Source organism: Astyanax mexicanus, chromosome 3, assembly GCF_023375975.1.
Source record: "Astyanax mexicanus isolate ESR-SI-001 chromosome 3, AstMex3_surface, whole genome shotgun sequence".
Lineage (NCBI taxonomy): Eukaryota > Metazoa > Chordata > Actinopteri > Characiformes > Acestrorhamphidae > Astyanax > Astyanax mexicanus.
The window spans coordinates 2,611,900-2,629,508 of record NC_064410.1 but is presented as its reverse complement, the minus strand read 5'-3'; the positions used below and the strand labels follow the sequence as shown (position 1 = coordinate 2,629,508).

At 39.8% G+C, this 17,609-nt stretch overlaps 1 protein-coding gene across 2 annotated transcripts in view; it reads right to left on the bottom strand.

Moving 5' to 3' along the window:
• The window catches only part of sh3bp5a (SH3-domain binding protein 5a (BTK-associated)), a 30,272-nt gene extending 12,663 nt beyond the window's left edge, over window positions 1-17,609 (bottom strand). Inside the window, exons 1-3 of one of the 2 annotated variants that reach the window (XM_049475730.1) lie at window positions 17,134-17,595; window positions 16,059-16,121; window positions 11,432-11,560 (exon numbers count right to left, since the gene is read on the bottom strand). In XM_049475730.1, coding sequence (XP_049331687.1) covers window positions 11,432-11,560; window positions 16,059-16,121; window positions 17,134-17,214 — 273 coding nt within the window. In that variant the 5' untranslated portion in view covers window positions 17,215-17,595. Of the gene's footprint in view, window positions 1-11,431; window positions 11,561-16,058; window positions 16,122-17,133 lie in introns of both variants that reach the window. The other variant, XM_049475731.1, reaches the window with a different exon arrangement.

Here is a 17,609-nt window from a genome sequence, read left to right as displayed (position 1 = left end):
AGCTCTGGAAAAAAAGAGCTATTTATTGGTTTATGTTTGAGTAAAATGAACATTGTTGTTTTATTCTATAAATTACGGACATTTCTCCCAAATTACAAATTAAAATAATGACATTTGAAGTATTTATTTGCAGAAAATGAGAAATGGCTGAAATAATAAAAAAAAGATTGCAGAGCTTTCAGACCTCAAATAACGCAAAGAAAACAAGTTCATATTCATAAAGTTTTAAGAGTTCAGAAATCAATATTTGGTGGAATAATCCTGATGGTTTTTAATCACAGTTTTTAATTTCATGCATCCTGGCATCATGTTCTCCTCCACCAGTCTTACACACTGCTTTTGGATAACTTTATGCTGCTTTACTACTGATGCAAAAATTCAAGCAGTTCAGTTTGGTGGTTTGATGGCTTGTGATCATCCATCTTCCTCTTGATTATTATATTCCAGAGGTTTTCAATTTGGTAAAATCAAAGAAACTCATCATTTTTAAGTGGTTTCTTTTTTTATATACATACATACTGCCCCTGGTTTAATGAATGGTGTCCTCTCATTGTCTGCTTCAACTGCCTGAACCTTGTGACACACATGAAGGCCATTCATAGAAACCCAGTGGAGATAATGTAGACTATAAGCATGCCTATAACCAGGCCAGTGACATTCCTCAGGCTTATCTGAAGCTGCATTGTCTCCCATTTATCTCCCACTCTGCCAGGTCTGAGGGTCTGTATGTGCTTTGAGCTTTAAGCGCAGCGGGACGAATACTTTTCCACACTTCTGATAGGCTGAGACTGCTGAGATCTGGGATCTTCTGCTTTCTATAATACACCACTGAATAGATTACCATGAGCTGATGAGAGCTGATCTTAGATCAAAGTCTTCACCCTGCTTGAGGAATATGTGTCTTTGAAGAGGCTTCTCAGCTCCTCCTGGTGCGAGATCGTTGCATAATTCATCCGACACAGACCTCAGAAGCCCCCCCGGTTTCTGAGGTAAGGCAGAATGAAGTCACGTTCCACAGAGCTCGGTTTAAAACCACTGTCAGGAAATGACAATTCACACGGCATCATTTCTTAAAAAGGAGGCTAGGTGAGGACAGGTGGCTGGTAGGAAGCCATGCACCAAACTATCTATGTTTGTGTTAAAAAAAAGCAGTATGTTTTATATTTTAGATTCTTCAAAGTAGCACCTTATATGCTTAGATGACACTTTTGCACATCTCTACATTTTCTTTACCTCAGTTTTATGAGGTAGAGTCACCTGGAATAACTTTTCTTTTTAAGTTAACAGCTGTGCTGAACTCATCAAGAGTTAATTATTTGAATTTGAAAAAGCTGTGAAGAGGTAGAAAGGTATACAGGTATACAGTGAATAGTGAATATTTGAGTAATGTTCTAATCCAGAATTTAAGAAGCAAGAAATACTCAACTAAATAAAGAAATGAAGGTCAGTCAATCTGAAAATACCTTCAAAAATGTTATGATGATGAAAATGGCACTCATCAGGACCACCCCGGGGAAAGGAAGAGCGAGAGTTTCCTCTGTTGTACAGGATGTAAAGTTCATCAGAGTTACCAGCCTCAGAAACTACAAGTTAACAAACAGCTCCCCAGATAAGAGCAACTAAATACTTCTTACTACATGATTCCATATGTGTTCCTTTATAATCTGAATTAATTCAGTATAATTCATATATATAAAAAAAGACATTGAATGGGAAAGTGTGTCCAAACTTTTGACTGGTGCGGTACATCCAAGGCAACGTTAAACAAACACAAGCAGCAGTGACTGTACTCTAACTCACCGTGAATAATACGCCACATGGAAAGTGAGGCGTGTCATCCAGCAAGTTGGGCAACACCAGACACACACACACTGCGGTGTGAACTATGAGGTGCTATCAAGAAAAATCTATAAATATGTTCTAAAAATTGAGTGTAAACAATCGTTGCCTAGCAAATCCGGGCTGGTATCTTTAAAACATTGCAAGGTTTAGTCCAGAATGCAGTGAATAGTCAATAAATCAATTTAACTTTATGGTATTTATGGTCCAGTTTCATTAATCAACCTTGAGCTGTGAGATTTTAGCAAGTTACCGTATTTTACGCACTATAAGGTGCACTTAAAAGCCTTTAATTTTCCCAAAAAAGCTTCAGAGCTCCTTATAATCCAGAGCATCTTATGTATAAATTCTACCAGTCAGGTATTAAGGAGCAGTAAAGCCACTCCACTGAAGTACAGCGTTACAACTGGAGCAGTATTAGCATTAGCTGCTAACTGTGCTAAGCATTAGCTCTTTCGTTGTTCAGAGGTGAGTATTATCAGTATTAGCCTGCTGCTAAACCCAGCTAGCACTGCTGGAGCAGCATTAGCAGTTGCCACTAAACGCACTAGTCGCTAGCTCTTTCGCCGTTCAGAGGTGAGCATATCAGACTGTAGTTTTCTGCAAACCCTGGCTAGCACTGCTGGAGCAGCATTAGCAGTAGCAGTGCTAGCTCTATCGCCATTTAGAGGTGAGTATTATTAGCTTGTAGCCTTAGAGTATATCGCGTTAAAACAACCTATGTTGCTGATTGGCGTCTTACTATGGAGAGTTCTTGCTGTTAAACAACACACATTTAGTCCTTAAAATAAGCTATAATAATCATTATCATCATCCATATCATAATCATACTGCACAGCCTTAATTAAAGGCACATTTGGATACAGCATGTTATTTATAAGTAATATAAGTTCATTAGGAGGAAGGTGATCATATGCGTAAGGAAGACATTTTTTGGAATGGCTGGAAACTTTAATTTTTATACTTTTTCCTGCTACTGCTGCTGACAGTGAACTGAGGTTCTTGTTACTTTCCTAGAAACCATTAAATGTGCATTAACTATTTATTAGATTTCTATTAATTCGACATTAATATGCATTAGCCCATTAACATGTCAGTTTTGACTGATTTAATCCTGAGGACATGTGTAAAAATATTACCGTCCTAATGAGAAAGCATATCAGTCTCTGTATAAATAGGTCTTTATTACTGTGCTGCAGTTTTAGTGAAGCGCAGTGTAGTTTTCATTGGGTTTTAGGAATTTGGCCCTTTAAAAGATGAAAAATAATGCATTAAAATGTTTAATCATTGAAAAAACTATAACTGTATACTACAGCTTAAGATTATAAGTGCTTCCATTTTTTCAGGCAGTTTCTGGGCAATATCTTTTTTTGCCAATTGATCGCTATGGTATTTAAGGTGATTGAAAATGTGACCCAGGTAGCTGCTAAGGCTTTGTGTAGAGGTTGCTATGGCAGTTTCTGTGGTATCCCTAGTGGTTACTAAGCTGTTGCTTTGCTGATGCTAGAATGGAAGATGTGGTAGATAGAAAAATAGGCAGGTAGATATACATGTAGATGAATTGATGGGTAGGTATATCGATGGATAGGATTTAAAGGTAATAGATAAATAGGTAGATAGAGGCTTAGTTTCCACAGAGGTACGTGTAGCGCTTACTCATTTGTAATAAGTGTATTAAGGCTTTGATTACTATTGGGTTTACTTTGTCCCACACAATTACACAATATATGAAGGACTTCATTATGAGAAAAACAGCTGAAGAATGTAAAAAAAAAAAGAAAAAAAAAAAAAAATTAACACGCCTTCCTTTACAAAGCTTTTATTTTACATAGTTATGTAAACACTATAAAGGGACCTAAATTATTTCATATTTAAGTCTTTTTTCTATTGCAAAAGTTTAATATCAATCTATAACATGCTATTATTGAAGCTATTAGAGGCATTGAAGTTAGAGGCTTTGAAGTGTTTAATTTAAGCAGCTGTTTATCAGTTTATCACAGTTCCCTGGGTTCTCCAGTTAACAAATACATTCAGTTCAATATATTTAAAAGGGCTATAGTGACTCATATTGCAAGGAGCAGCAGCAGAAGCTTGTTATGCTAACTGGCTAGTGTTAGCTCTTGAGTGCAAGCTCTGCTACTGTGCTTTTTTTTTGGCGGTGCTGTTCTGCAAAGCACTCCACAGCGCCTCTAGTGATATGGGGGTTTGTGAAAAATGCATACTATACGGTTCTAAAATCCCCTTCGGCATACCGTATGAACCGTACATCTGACCTGCACAGCACTAATATTATTAGGGGGTTGCTAAACTAAGATTGTGCTCAAGGTCAATGTAAAGTGTAAAGTACCATACAGTACTGCACGCACGTTATTTCCCCAGCTTTCTGCTGGGTGAACTGTGAGCTGATCTGAGTGAAGATGAGAGCTGTAATCATATGGAAAGAGACAGAGGAAGTTCAGGGGTGGGGAGTGCGGGTGGGGGGGGGGGGGGGTCTGTCACGGCAAGGTGACTTAGAGAAGAAGTGGGAGTCTGTGAAGCGAAGCACCAGCTGTGCGACTAAAATATAGAGTTTCTTTGCATGCATGCGTGTGTTTGTGTGTGTGTGTGAGAGAGACAGAGCATGGTCTTTGGACTTTGTCTGACCTGTCTGTCTGTGTGTGTGTGTGTGTGTGTGTGTATGTGTGTGTGTGAGAGAGTGTACAGCAGGCCAGCAGCAGGAAACAGTCAGGGGTGGGTTGAAGGTGGGCTGGGTTGAATCCTGCTGTCTGTCTTCCTCAAGAATATAGGTTCCTTTTTTGTTTTATTTCCATAAAAAAAAAGAAAAAGCTTGGCCTCAGATTATCCACACAGACACACACACACACACCCTGGAAAGGGGGCTGTAGTGTCCAGAGGGGATGAAGAGTTTAGCTGTAAGCAGCTCTCGTGTTGATCCCATCATATCTCATATAATGGCTGTGGGAGGGGGTCACGTGCCGCACAGTGCTGAACAGATGTCGCGCCATTGGCACTTACTGCCGGATCCGAGAGACAGACGGGTCTGTACCGTGCTCGGGAAGGCATGTGTGTGTGAGACAGGGTTAAATAAAGACTCACGGTGTTCCAGCCTGTGAGAGACAACGTCAGGACGAGCGGTTCTTTCCACACGTCTCGTATTACTGGCTGTTAGGGTATGTTGAACAGAACTTGTGAACCACACACACAAAGTTCCTGAGATTAATCAGAATGCACTCTTTATAAATGAGTAAGCACTTTTCCACTACACCTACTTCTGGGGAAATTCAAACCTCTATCTACCTATCTAGCTATTAACCTTTATATATTATTTATCGATGTAACTACCTACGTTTCCATCTAAATATATATCTACCTGTCTATTTGTTTACAAACCATATACCAGTCTATTTTTCTACCTACCTATCGATTCATCTACATATACATCTACCTGTCTATTTTTTTTATCTATACCATAATTTACTTATCTATCTACATGTCTATTTATCTACAGATCTACCTTTTATTCACCTTTGTATCTGTCTACCTATCAATTTACCTATCTACCTATTAATTTATGCATCCAAACATATACAAAAATTAGAGACCACTTAAAAATTATGAATTTCTTTGATTTTACCAAATTGAAATTTTACCAAATTGAAAACCTGTGGAATATAATCAAGAGAAATCCATCAAACCAAGCTGAACTGCTTAAAATTAAAGCCAAAGTTAAAGCCAAAAGCAGTGTGTAAGACTGGTGAAGGAGACTATCCATCCATCTATCTATTTATCTATGGTTACATTATCAAGCATTATCTGAACAGTTTACACTTATATATATATATATATATATATATATATTTACATGTTTATGAAAACTCTGAAGCAACTAGGCTCCTTGCTTGCATACTTGTCTGTCTGTCTGTTTGACAGTCCGTCTGTCTGTCTGTGTTGTCTATTAGTCAGAATGCAGCAGGCCTTCAGACCTTGGTGTTACTGAACGGTGGCCTGTGATTGGCTAGATCGGGTGGGCTGGGGCTCGAGCCCCTCACTATTGAGTGACAGCTGGCTATGTCCTGTCCATCTGTCCTTCTGTCTTTCTTCCTGTCTATCTGTCGAACTGACGCACCAGAAACAGTCGAGAATGTGAATGTGTGAGACACCCTTTTCTCTTTCACACACACACAGACACACACAGACACACACAGACACACACAGACACACACAGACACACACAGACACACACAGACACACACAGACACACACAGACACACACAGACACACACACACAACTTGTAAACACAAACATAGGTAAGCAGCTAAGCCTAATATGACACCAACTATCAGTCCCACATTGGAGGTCTAGAACAGGGAGTGATTCTAAATCCTGGTCCTCGCAAAAAAACAGTAAGTTAATTTTTTTATAAAAGACAATCTCCATCTACTTCTCCCTGAAAAAAAGCTTTACAGCCCAAGAGCATACTACATCTAGAAAAGTACTATTTTGTCCAGAAAATGGCATGTTTCAGCACAAACACAATGCTGTGTTTGGAGGCCAAGGAACTGCTTAGAAACGACAAAACGTCTTAAAATTGAGGAAGAATCCTGCAATACTTTAGCTAACAATACATTTTACAGGCAAATTTAAGAGCAACATTCCATAACCTCAAGCTGAGTAGAAGTTGGGCAATGCCAAAGGACAATGATCCAGAATACAACAAGTAAATCAAGTATAAAATGGATGAAAAATCAAGTCAAGGTCTTGATCTCACATTAAGATGAAATTTAATGACCTCAAAATATTGATAAAACATTTTGTAGGGAGGCATGATCCACAATTCTCCCTCAAATGTTGTGTAAATATTGTTTGTAGCTACAGGAAACATTTGATGTTGTGGTGACTATTGCTAAAGGGGCATCTACAGGCAAAATTTAACTCAAGAGCTCACTTACTTTTTCTAGCCTGCTCTTTGGATGTTTACTCAATGTGCTGAATAAATTGCATGAGCTGTACATACAGTACAAATTACACAGTATAGACAGCTTTTGGCAAAAATCCTGTAACACGAGCACAATAAATATTAATCCGCACCCACTGCTGCTGACACAGTGAATGCAGGTTTGACAGTCCCTGATACAGATGAGTTCCAGTGCTGTGCCTGCAATTCGCTGGCAGAACACTCCCTTAGTCTTCATCAGCTGCTGTTGAAGCTGTGGATGTTTTTCTCCCCTCGTTGCCAACACTTTTGATGCTCTACTTTTTCTCAGGGAAAAAATAGAACACAAGACAACTAAGGTCACGCAGAAACGTCAAAGACGGCTCCTGTTCGTGAGCGTGGTTTTGAAATCTAATCGACCTCTCTCCGTTAAATAACTAGTTTAGCTCCGGCTTCTGCCAGTGAATTGCTTCTATTTTCAAACAAACTCAACTAATTCGGTTTTGAGGCCCAGGCTTCATGTGCAGAATAGGTCGTCTATGTGCTTGAGATGAAGGCAGACGTCTGAGAAAGTCTCTTATCAACCGAGCAGAATTACACCCCAGTGCCTGTCTCTCGTAGATTAGCAAGAACAGGACTTTAGCTCTGCCTCACCCCACCTACATGCAGCAATATAGATATCCTGCCTCTGCCTTTACGTATCTGTTACACTTCTTTTCTTTATAAGCTTTATAAGCTATAAACCACAGAATTTTAATGTGTCATTTTTTCTAGTTTAGCAAGGCTAATTGTCCCACCCACATATGGTGAACCATGGCCATGTCTTGGCAGGTTTGCAGTTGTAGAATGCTTTTTCGTTCATTTTTGATGGTTGATGGATTAAACAGGGCTCCTTGAGATGCTTAAAGGTTGGGAATATGTTTTTATAACCCAACCCTGCTTTGAACCTCTTCACAACTTTATAACTTTCTCTGACCTGTCTGGTTTGAGTTCCTTGGTCTTAATGATACTGTTTGTGCACCACTGAGCTCTTCACAGAAGGCAATAGAATTTACTGGATTTTATTTAGGGGGTTCAAAGTACAGAGGATTGAATACTTTTATACAGATTTCTTTTTATAATTATTATTATTGAAAACCATATCATTTTTGTTCCACTTTAAAACGGTGTGCTACTTTGTTTTGGTCTATCACTTAAAATCGCAATAATATACATTTAACTTGTGGTTATAAGGTAACATATGACATGTGAAATATGAAAACGTAAGTACAGTAAAGAGCTCTGGGGAATTTCCTTGATTTGAATTGAATTCAAAAACCTCTGGAATATAATCAAGAGAAAGATGGATGATCACAAACCATCAAACCACCAAACTGAACTGCTTGAATTTTTGCACCAGGAGTAAAGCAGCATAAAGTTATCCAAAAGCAGTGTGTAAGACTGGTGGAGGAGGAGAACATGATGCCAAGATGTATGAAAACTGTGATTAAAAACCAGACCAGGGTTATTCCACCAAATATTGATTTCTGAACTCTTAAACCTTCTCTAAATCTCTTTGTATTATTTGAGGTCTGAAAGCTCTGCATCTTTTTTTGTTATTTCAGCAATTTCTAATTATTTCTGCAAGTAAATGCTCTAAATGACAATATTTTTATTTGGAATTTGGGAGAAATGTTGTCTGTAGTTTATAGAATAAAACAACAATGTTCATTTTACTCAAACATAAACCTATAAATAGCAAAATCAGAGACTGAAGTAGTCTCTTATTTTTTTTCCAGAGCTGTATATATATTAAATGGCTATGTTAATAGATAAAAAGAAAGCATCTCTCGTTGAATTCATGTATCTCTAAAATATAAATTGTGTTCAAACTAAAGAAAGAAAGCATTTGAAGCACCTATGCAGTTTGTAGCTCAGTAGTAATCCTGGCCTCCACGGTGGAGCGTCTGCACTGTGAAAGACTGCACTGTGAGGCTGATGCTTGTTTGAGAATCTCAGAGGCAGGATAAATCCACTGGGTTGTGGAGAAAAGCTTTGATCTTCATGGGAACTGTAAAAGGCCCGTTTGCTAACAAATGACTCCGGCACTGATGCTCGGGCTGCAGCGTCATCCATTACCGAGAGGCTGAGTGCATATGCAGTAGCAAGCGTGGGAAGGGAGGGGAAGGGAGGGGAGGGGAGGGGAGGGAGGAGAGGAGAGTACGGGCAGGGAGGGTATCTGAGGGTGCGAAGTTAAAGTAGAGCAAAGATTTAGCAAAAGTGCCTTTCCAAGTAACTGCTTCCCAAGCAAACCAAAAAAAAAGCTGAATCTTGCTAATATTTACCAGGGAACACGCCATGAGAACATCAAGTATGCAGCGGTTTTAAAGCACTAGGTCACAGAGCTCCTGCATTACAAAACATAAGTTACTAAAGTTACTTTATTTCAGTAATTCAATTCAAAATGTGAAACTCATATACAGTATTATATAGATGTATCACACACAGAGTGATCTATTTTAAACGTTGTCAGTGTTTAAGAAAATTAGACTATTATATTAAAGACCAAATGGTACGTTTGGCAATGTGGGCAGTGTGCCAAGTCCTGCTGGTAAATGAAATCTGCATCTCCATAAAAGTTGTTATCAGCAGAGGGAAGCTGTAAGATATGAAGTGCTGTAAGATTTTGTGGAAAAACAAAACTGCACTGACTTTGGACTTGATAATAAAACACAGTGGATCAACACCAGCAGATGTTGCACATGACTCTCCAAACAAACCATCACTGATCATCAGTAAATTTTACATTTTATTTAAAGTAAATCAAGGGAGCAGAGTCTGGAGGAAGAGTGGAGAGACACACAGTCCAAGCTGCTTGAGGTCTAGTGGTTTTGAGAGCTTCCTTCTGCTGACATATTTAATGGAGATGCGGATTTCCTTTTCCAGCAGGACTTGGCTCACTGCCCACACTCTGTACCAAAAGTACCAATTGACCAATTCATTGGCTGTAAGCCATAATCATCAACAATAAAAGAAATAAAGGCTTAAAATAGGTCACTCTGTGTGTTATACATCTATATAATATATGAGTTTCACATTGTGAAATGATTTACTGGATTTACTGGAGATACACTAGTAGATTTGCATAAGTTACACAGTCCTTATTTTGTTTGAAAGTGCACTCATTGTTAAAGTACACAGATTAAATTAAATTGACTAGTTTTTGTGCACCTGACAAAGTGAGCACCACTTAATAGTCTGAATGGCTACTTAGCTCACGGTCATTAGCTCTTTTCTTTTCTTCTTTCCACTACACAAGCCTCTCACAGCCGCCAAAACAGCTAAGAGCTTTCCTCCGCCTTAAAGCCTGCCGTCCTGTTGGCTGAAGCCACTAAATAAGTTGCATTCCTTGTCGTTGGAGGAGGCCTACGAGTGTTTTCCCCAAATATTCCCACCCTCTGCACTCAAAAGACATTAAACAGTGTCACCCCTGACCTTTCACCATATTACTAAGTCCCTATCGTTTCTACAGTAATTTCATCAATTATTCGTGCAAATATATAAAGTAGGCTACAATAAAATGTATTGGCGTGATCGCTTTGCATAAACTCGGTTTATATAAGTGATAATAAAGTAATCTTCGCCAAAAAAAGCTTCATAATGTGGTTTTGCAACGTGACGCTGCTTTACATTATTAAACTCATGAGAGCTGAACAATGGAGACGCCTTGTTCTTAAAAAAAAAAAAATGAGCTACTGCATCTACCTCATCTGTTTTTTGTCATTTAATACATATATATTGCTGCACTAAAAGGTAGTAATTCTCATTTGTGAAGTTATCGTAATATAAAAAAATTTCATATCGTGATATATGATTTTTCCCATATCGCCCAGCACTACTTGCTAACATCAGCTAAAGCAGGGGTGTCCAAACTACCGTATTTTAGAAATAGAGTGAAACTTGGCCCGCTGTTAAACAGGTTTTTATAATGTGAGATTCCAAGTTTGAACGTTAGGTGTCAGAAACGGGCCAAAGAGTCTAAAAGCGGCGAGAGTGAAGTTTTAGCGCAGAAAAACGGGCCAAAGAGTCTAAAAGCGCAGAGAGTGAAGTTTTAGCGCAGAAAAACAGGCCAAAGAGTCTAAAAGCAGAGAGGGTGCGCAGTTGTAGCGCAGAAAAACGGGCCAAAGAGTCTAAAAGCGGAGAGGGTGCGCAGTTGTAGCGCAGAAAAACGGGCAAATGAGTCTAAAAGTTGCCGTAATTAAGGAGTTCAATCAATTTGAAAAAACTTAGTTTACACAACACTGTCAAAGATAAAGATAGTAAGTCAAGTAAAATGGTGTGTAAATGAAAATAATCAGGAAAATGTATTATTTAAAGTGGTATATTTCATTATTTGCTTTATTATAGAGTCTGTGGCCCGTGACTTCAAATATATTTCTCCTTCTGGCCCCCAACAAAAAAAGTTTGGACACCCCTGAGCTAGAACTTTAGCCTAGTAAGTGAGAACTCAAGCTAGATTAAAACCGTAAAACCACAGACCCACCAACAGCAGCTGACAGTCTGCATGTCGTATCAGCAAACAAAAAATTCAAGTCTCTAGTAGCTCTTGAAGAACTTTAGCATGTTTTTTTTTGCAGTCCCGATGAGCAGATCAGATCCGGTCTAGGAAGTGATCTTACCTGCCGGGCCACTCTCCGGGCCTCCCAGTAGGGTTTGGAGTCTTCCACTGCTTTGCCAATCTTCTTAACTTGCTCGTCTAACTTGATTGTGGCCTCCACCAGGACAGCACGAAACCTCTGCCTGGAATCCTGACAACAAAAGATGAAATTAGATCTGATAGAAACATCCAGCACAACAAATCCTGTTGGTCCATCCATCTATTAAGTGTAACTTTGGACCAGAGCATTAGATTTTGGCCATTCTTCTTTGCAAAACAGCTCAAGCTCAGCCAGGCTGGATAGAGAGCATCTTTAAATGGCACACTTCACGTCTTATCACAGATGCTCAATGGGATTTAGTTAGTTGTCCTGACAGTTCCGATAGATAGATTCTCCCACCTGAGCTGTGATCTCTGCAGCTCCTCCAGAGTGACCATAGGCCACTTGGCTGCCTCTCTGACAAGTGATCCCCTTGCTAGATCCGTAAGTTTGGGTGGACCATGGCCATGTCTTGGTAAGTTTGCAGATGTAGATGATGGGTTTTTGGATGATGGTTTGAACAGTGCTCCTAGGGATGGATGCTAAAGGCTTGGGAAATGTTTTTAAAACCTAAAACTGCTTAAAACGTCTCCAGAGCTTCATCCCTGGCCTGTCTGGTGAGTTGCCTGGTCTTCGTGATGCTGTTTGTTCACTAGTGTTCTCTATCAAGGAATGTCCATTGTTATGCTATTTGTTACTAAGAGTGTTTTGTTATTATGTCTCAAAAATCAATCTCAATCACATTTTAGAAGCCATTTTTGCAGAATTCCAATTGATTGCAAAACATAATTGATCAATTTTATGTTTATTATAATGACACAAGTTATCCTAAGAGAGAAAAGCAGTATTGGATATGAACGTATCATCCGTTCCTATGATTGTTGTTGTTGTCAGAAACATTGACACCATTGACAAATTCCCCATTCTAATAAAAAAGTACATAAAATAATACGGATAGTGATGGTTACACATTGTATAAACTGACACATTCATTTTCATACACATTTTAGCATTGTTAACAACTACCAGCGCATTACAAAGAGTAGAGCCTACAAGCAGCTAACATTTGTCAGCTTGTTGTGTCAGGGAAAAGGAAAGGCAAGTCTCTGGCAGCTCTCAAAGAATTTCATCATGTTTGTTTGCAGTCCTTGGGAAAATATGTCTCCTAGGAAGTGACCTTACCTGCTTAGCCACTCTCCGGGCCTCCCTTATCTTTCTAAAGTCTAAAACGGCAATTACAGAAGAGTAGTTTCAGCATTTCAGCAGTTTCAGAGGCCCACTTAAAGACATTCTAAAATCCTGGACAACACACAGACTCTAAAGTACCTTTAAATTACAGTGTAAGTTATAGCAGAGAGCTACTGTTGTGTGCAATGACTTTTGCCATGTCTTATAGAACATAGCTATAGAACTGAACCCTGTGTTCATTTTTAAGAGCAAAAACACAAGATTTCAAATTACAGCCCCAGAATACACCAAAGGGAAAAACTGCAACTCGCACATGGGTAACCAAGGTCAGAGCAGCCATCCATATTTTTTTTTCATGCCTCAATTGATAGACTTGTGTTTTTATCAATTTCGTATCAAGCAATCGAGCAGTTGATAAAAAAAAAGTCAGTTCAGATCAGTAAATACGCCTATGTTGTAATAAAGTAAATGCAAAATCACTTCACCAGGACTATTCAATGTTTAAATTCCCCACAGATTTGTGTGGAACCTTTTATATTGAATGTATATTGAGTCATTTGTCTGCTCTAATGGACAATTATAGCCAGACGCTGCTGGTCACGATCATTACCACCCACTGAACTCACCCACTGTCTCATCAATTTTAGCACCCACTCTCAGGGCTCAAATAATAATTTATGTTGCCTTGCCATGGACATTCTGCACGGTGTTCAACAGTTCACAGTGCTCACAAGATAACACCTCACAACTTATACTGGTATGGGTGCTCCTTCCAAGCCATAGCCTGAGGTAACTGCTTTGGTTTCAGACTAAGGGCGTTTTCACACCTGTAGTTGTAAAAGTTTCTATGGTCCGGATTAGTTGATGAGTTTTATGTTTATTTGGAGCATTTCTCCCTCTGTTTGGTTTGGTTTCACACAGGCATAAAAATCTAAACGCACCAAAATGCTCACCAATAAACCATGTGAGCAGGCTGTCTCCTCTGATTGGTCAGAGCTGTCTGGCACGAGAGCAAGGAAGTAAATATAGCGTGAAGATTCTCTCTGTGTTCTAGTGAGTATATCTGTGCAGTGTGAAGCTGCTTTAACACAGAACGTTGCACGTTTTTACACGTAAACGCAGCAAGGTCATACAGCTGCAAGCAGTGAACGCAGCACACATGTCGCGTGTAAACAGCATGGAGCAGCACAGACAGTGTTTGTTCATAAGTGTGGTATGAACACCTGAATGCGATTACTGTTTTCACACCTGCTCAATCGAACTGCATTAAGAATACAAACCAACATGAGTTTGTTTTAACCGAACCAACTAGTGCTGGTGTGAAAACACAGAAGTAGAAACACACCCTTACTGTGCAACTTAATGCATAGCACTCCAACCCAAATTTTGCACAGTTCTGCACACTCTGCATGGCTAATCCACTCCAGACTTCAATTCCAACCCCTGTGGTGTACACTAAGGAATGCCTCACACTGATTTACATTCCTCTCTCCTACAGTCTATTCACAGCAATCTGAAGAAATGAAACACTTTTTCTGTGCTTTCCTGAAAAGCGCTGGTTCAGCTAACCCAATTCAGTGCTAATCGAGTCAACAGGCAAGACACTCTGCTTCTTCTGACAGAAAAAAAAGCTCCTTCAGCAGAAAGAAACAGGAGTTTTTGTTGCGTAAAAAAAATCTCTGCAGTGATACGAATCGGACGTGAGACGACCCTTGCATTCATTTTAGAGATATTTTTCTTTTTTCTCCTTTATTTTCTTTGGCTTTGATAATGCTTTAACCACGCTTCACATTCGGCCGTGAGGAATGATTCACAGGGTCCTGAAGGCCGGGTCTTGCCTCTATTCCAGCCGCGGTGACACCTACATCCTTCCTCAAGGCATCCCCACAGCCAGGCAGACGTCAGAGCGAGCTGGGCTTCCTCTGGCAGAACCCGTCCTGGCACTGTCGGATCACAAACAGGCCTTCGCAACAAGCAACAGTAGTGGAAAAGCAACCTTCGTTGCGTAACTTTTCCTTCCATGTCCATTCCATAATTGTTGGCTTGTTAAATTAAGTGTGACACAACCTCCTGAGGCATTGTTTGGACATTAGGTCCTTCAAAGGTTCGGCAACAGGATTCTGTACTGCGCTTGCTTCTTCATAAACATATTCAAGGAATGGCTTTGTGTGGACTAAACCACTTTAGATACGGGATCCTAACTGTTATTAGATTGCAGAAACCAACAGAATCACCAAACAGCAGCTCTGTTTTCCATAAACATGAACCTGAATGGAAAGCTTGTTTCTCTCCAACAAATTCAGGAGTGTAAATACTTCTATCTGTCTTGATATTTGATTAAAATATACAGAACAAGCAAAGCTGTCTCTTGAAGTTTAAGCAACAGTACCTGTGCCTCAGCTGATTCTGTATCCAATAATACAATAGTTTTATGTGTCTCAGCCTTTTCATATAATGGAGCACTGTTAAAAACAGCAAGCACCCCCATGAGACATATATTAATTATATATAATTCTATATTGTGTCATAAAACTAGTGTTTAGAACACTATTGGTCGTGTTTTACAGGATTCTGTACCATTCTGCATAAGACTTGTTTAAGAAAAAGTACCCAGCATGAATTATGCAAACACTAGCTAGCTAGCTGGCATTCACATTTAAAACAAACCACTTCACACTACTTCAAAAAACACTTTGCAGATCTATAATCTATAATTCTGTGGACCTTCTGTTTCTCTATATAATTTACTTTACTTTTACCCCTTTTTTTAAAGGTTGGTGTGTGTTGTGCTGATGGTACAGTGAGTGGATCAGGCACATCAGTGCTGCTGGAGTTTTTAAACACTGTTTAATCTCTGCACTGTCCTCCACTCTATTACACACTCCTACCTACAGCTGAAACAGCTTGTAGAAACTATAGAAATACTATGGAAGTCCTTCTAAATTGACAGTGAATGTAGAAATAAGAAAAGAAGGATTTGGTCATAATGGGCTGATATTACATGGTTCAACAGTGCTGTTAGTTTGACGAAGCATGAGTTTTTAACTCGTGAAAACATGACCTGTAAGGAAAACCAAAGGTTGTAGAAACTCCAACTCCTGAGACATAATTATTATTATCTCTTAGCTTCCTGTGCAGAGCCTGCAGGCTTGCAGCTTCAGCAAACGACAGAACAACACGGATTTCCACACGCACAGATAAATGATTTCCTCTGCCTGCTCAACACAAATCCAGGGGATGTCAGTCACGCATGAAAAACTTTCTATACTGGCCCATCTGGGAACGTGTCGGGGGAGGGAGGGAAAGGGTGGGGAGTTTTAAGAGAGGTTTTCCCTTCTGGAATTCCAGCTGCCGCTGATTGAGAAGAAACAATGGCATGATGATAAACAAGGCACCCAGCGAAGAGGCAGGTCGGACCTACCTCCAGCTCTGTTTCCCATCTGTTGATGTCATCCGTGGACTGATTCAGTTTCTCCAGTTCTCCCTGTAGATGGAAAAGAGAAGGAATGAGACTTTGGATAGAAAAGAAAAAGTCTTACACAATGCGAGCTGAGCTGCGGCATCTGGAAACTATTATGAGAGTAATTTAAGCTCAGCTGCGGCTGCTTCACCTCAGCAAACATAGCACTTAAGATTCTTCTAGAATTGTCTTCACGCTTCGTCGAAGATGATTGTTACATGCAGAGGAACAGCTTTTGAAGAAACGGAGCAATGTCATTGTTTTCAAGCTACACCATCCAAACATGGCCTAACAAACCTCATGCCAACTAAAATAAGACACTGGGGGTTTCCTGGCGAAAGAGAAGAGGAAATTAAAACTAACCCACATGGTACACTGCATGACCACTGCATCACCTTGCACTGTACACCAGCATGGTGAAATGGTGAAGCCCTCATGTTCTCATGTTTTCAACCACTTTTTTTTAAATACCAGCCTACTAAACCAACTTTGGTTAACATTGGTTAAATTGTGGTGCTGTTTTTCTCCATTACTAAAGAGTCACTTATTTTGTTTCTTCCTCACTAAAGCCATATTTACGTATAAAACATTTTCACAATCTTATAATGAGTTTGCGTTGTAGTTTTGTAGTACTAATGGAATATCGTGAAAATAGATGTTGGCAATGTTATATGTTTCCCTTTCATTAGGAGTTGTTGCAGTTTTTCATCAATAAAGGCTGACTTTCAGTCTCAAATATTAAATGTTGCTGGAATTATGACATGAAATGAAGCCAAATGTGGTGGAAATGAGGAATGGCAGTTTGTTTTTGACAATATAGGTATGATACAATCAAAGAAACTTATCATTTTTAAGTGGCCTCTTATTATATAACGTTATATTATCACCAGCTCAGAATTAAGCTACAAAATAGCTAAACCAGAGACATGACCTGTTGATGTCCAAACACACAGGTTGTTATATATGTGTTATAGTGGCTGTATGAGAACTATATGAGCTGTTATGAGCTGTTATGGGTCCACTGCTGGTTTCTTACCTGAATTCTTGGGTCAACTTCTTCCTCCTCAGGAGATTCAGGGTCTGTATCACACCTATTCCCTTTCACTGGAGAGTCCATGTTGAGATACAGATTATTGTGCACCGGCTTATTGAGCGAACAAAGCGACTCTCACACACTCTCACACACTCTCACAACAACACACACACGCAGGGCTCCCCTCGTGTCTACAGCCCGCTCAGTCCTCACTCCTTTAAATCCATTCTTCACTCCTCAGAAGACAGAAAGCTGGAGAGACCCCGCTGGAGCTGAGGGAATGTAGCAGCAGCATGTTACCGCGGGTCCGGCGGGCGGAAGGAGCGGCTCCTCCGGCTGTGTCCTCCCCTCTCTGAGCTCTGATCTGAGGGGAGGAGAGCTGAGAGATTCAGCGGTGAGGAGGAGAGAGAGAAAGCCCGGGTCTCGGGCGCCCTCTGCGGCTCACAGCAGCACACCCAGGCTGGGGGCGCTTCAACCAG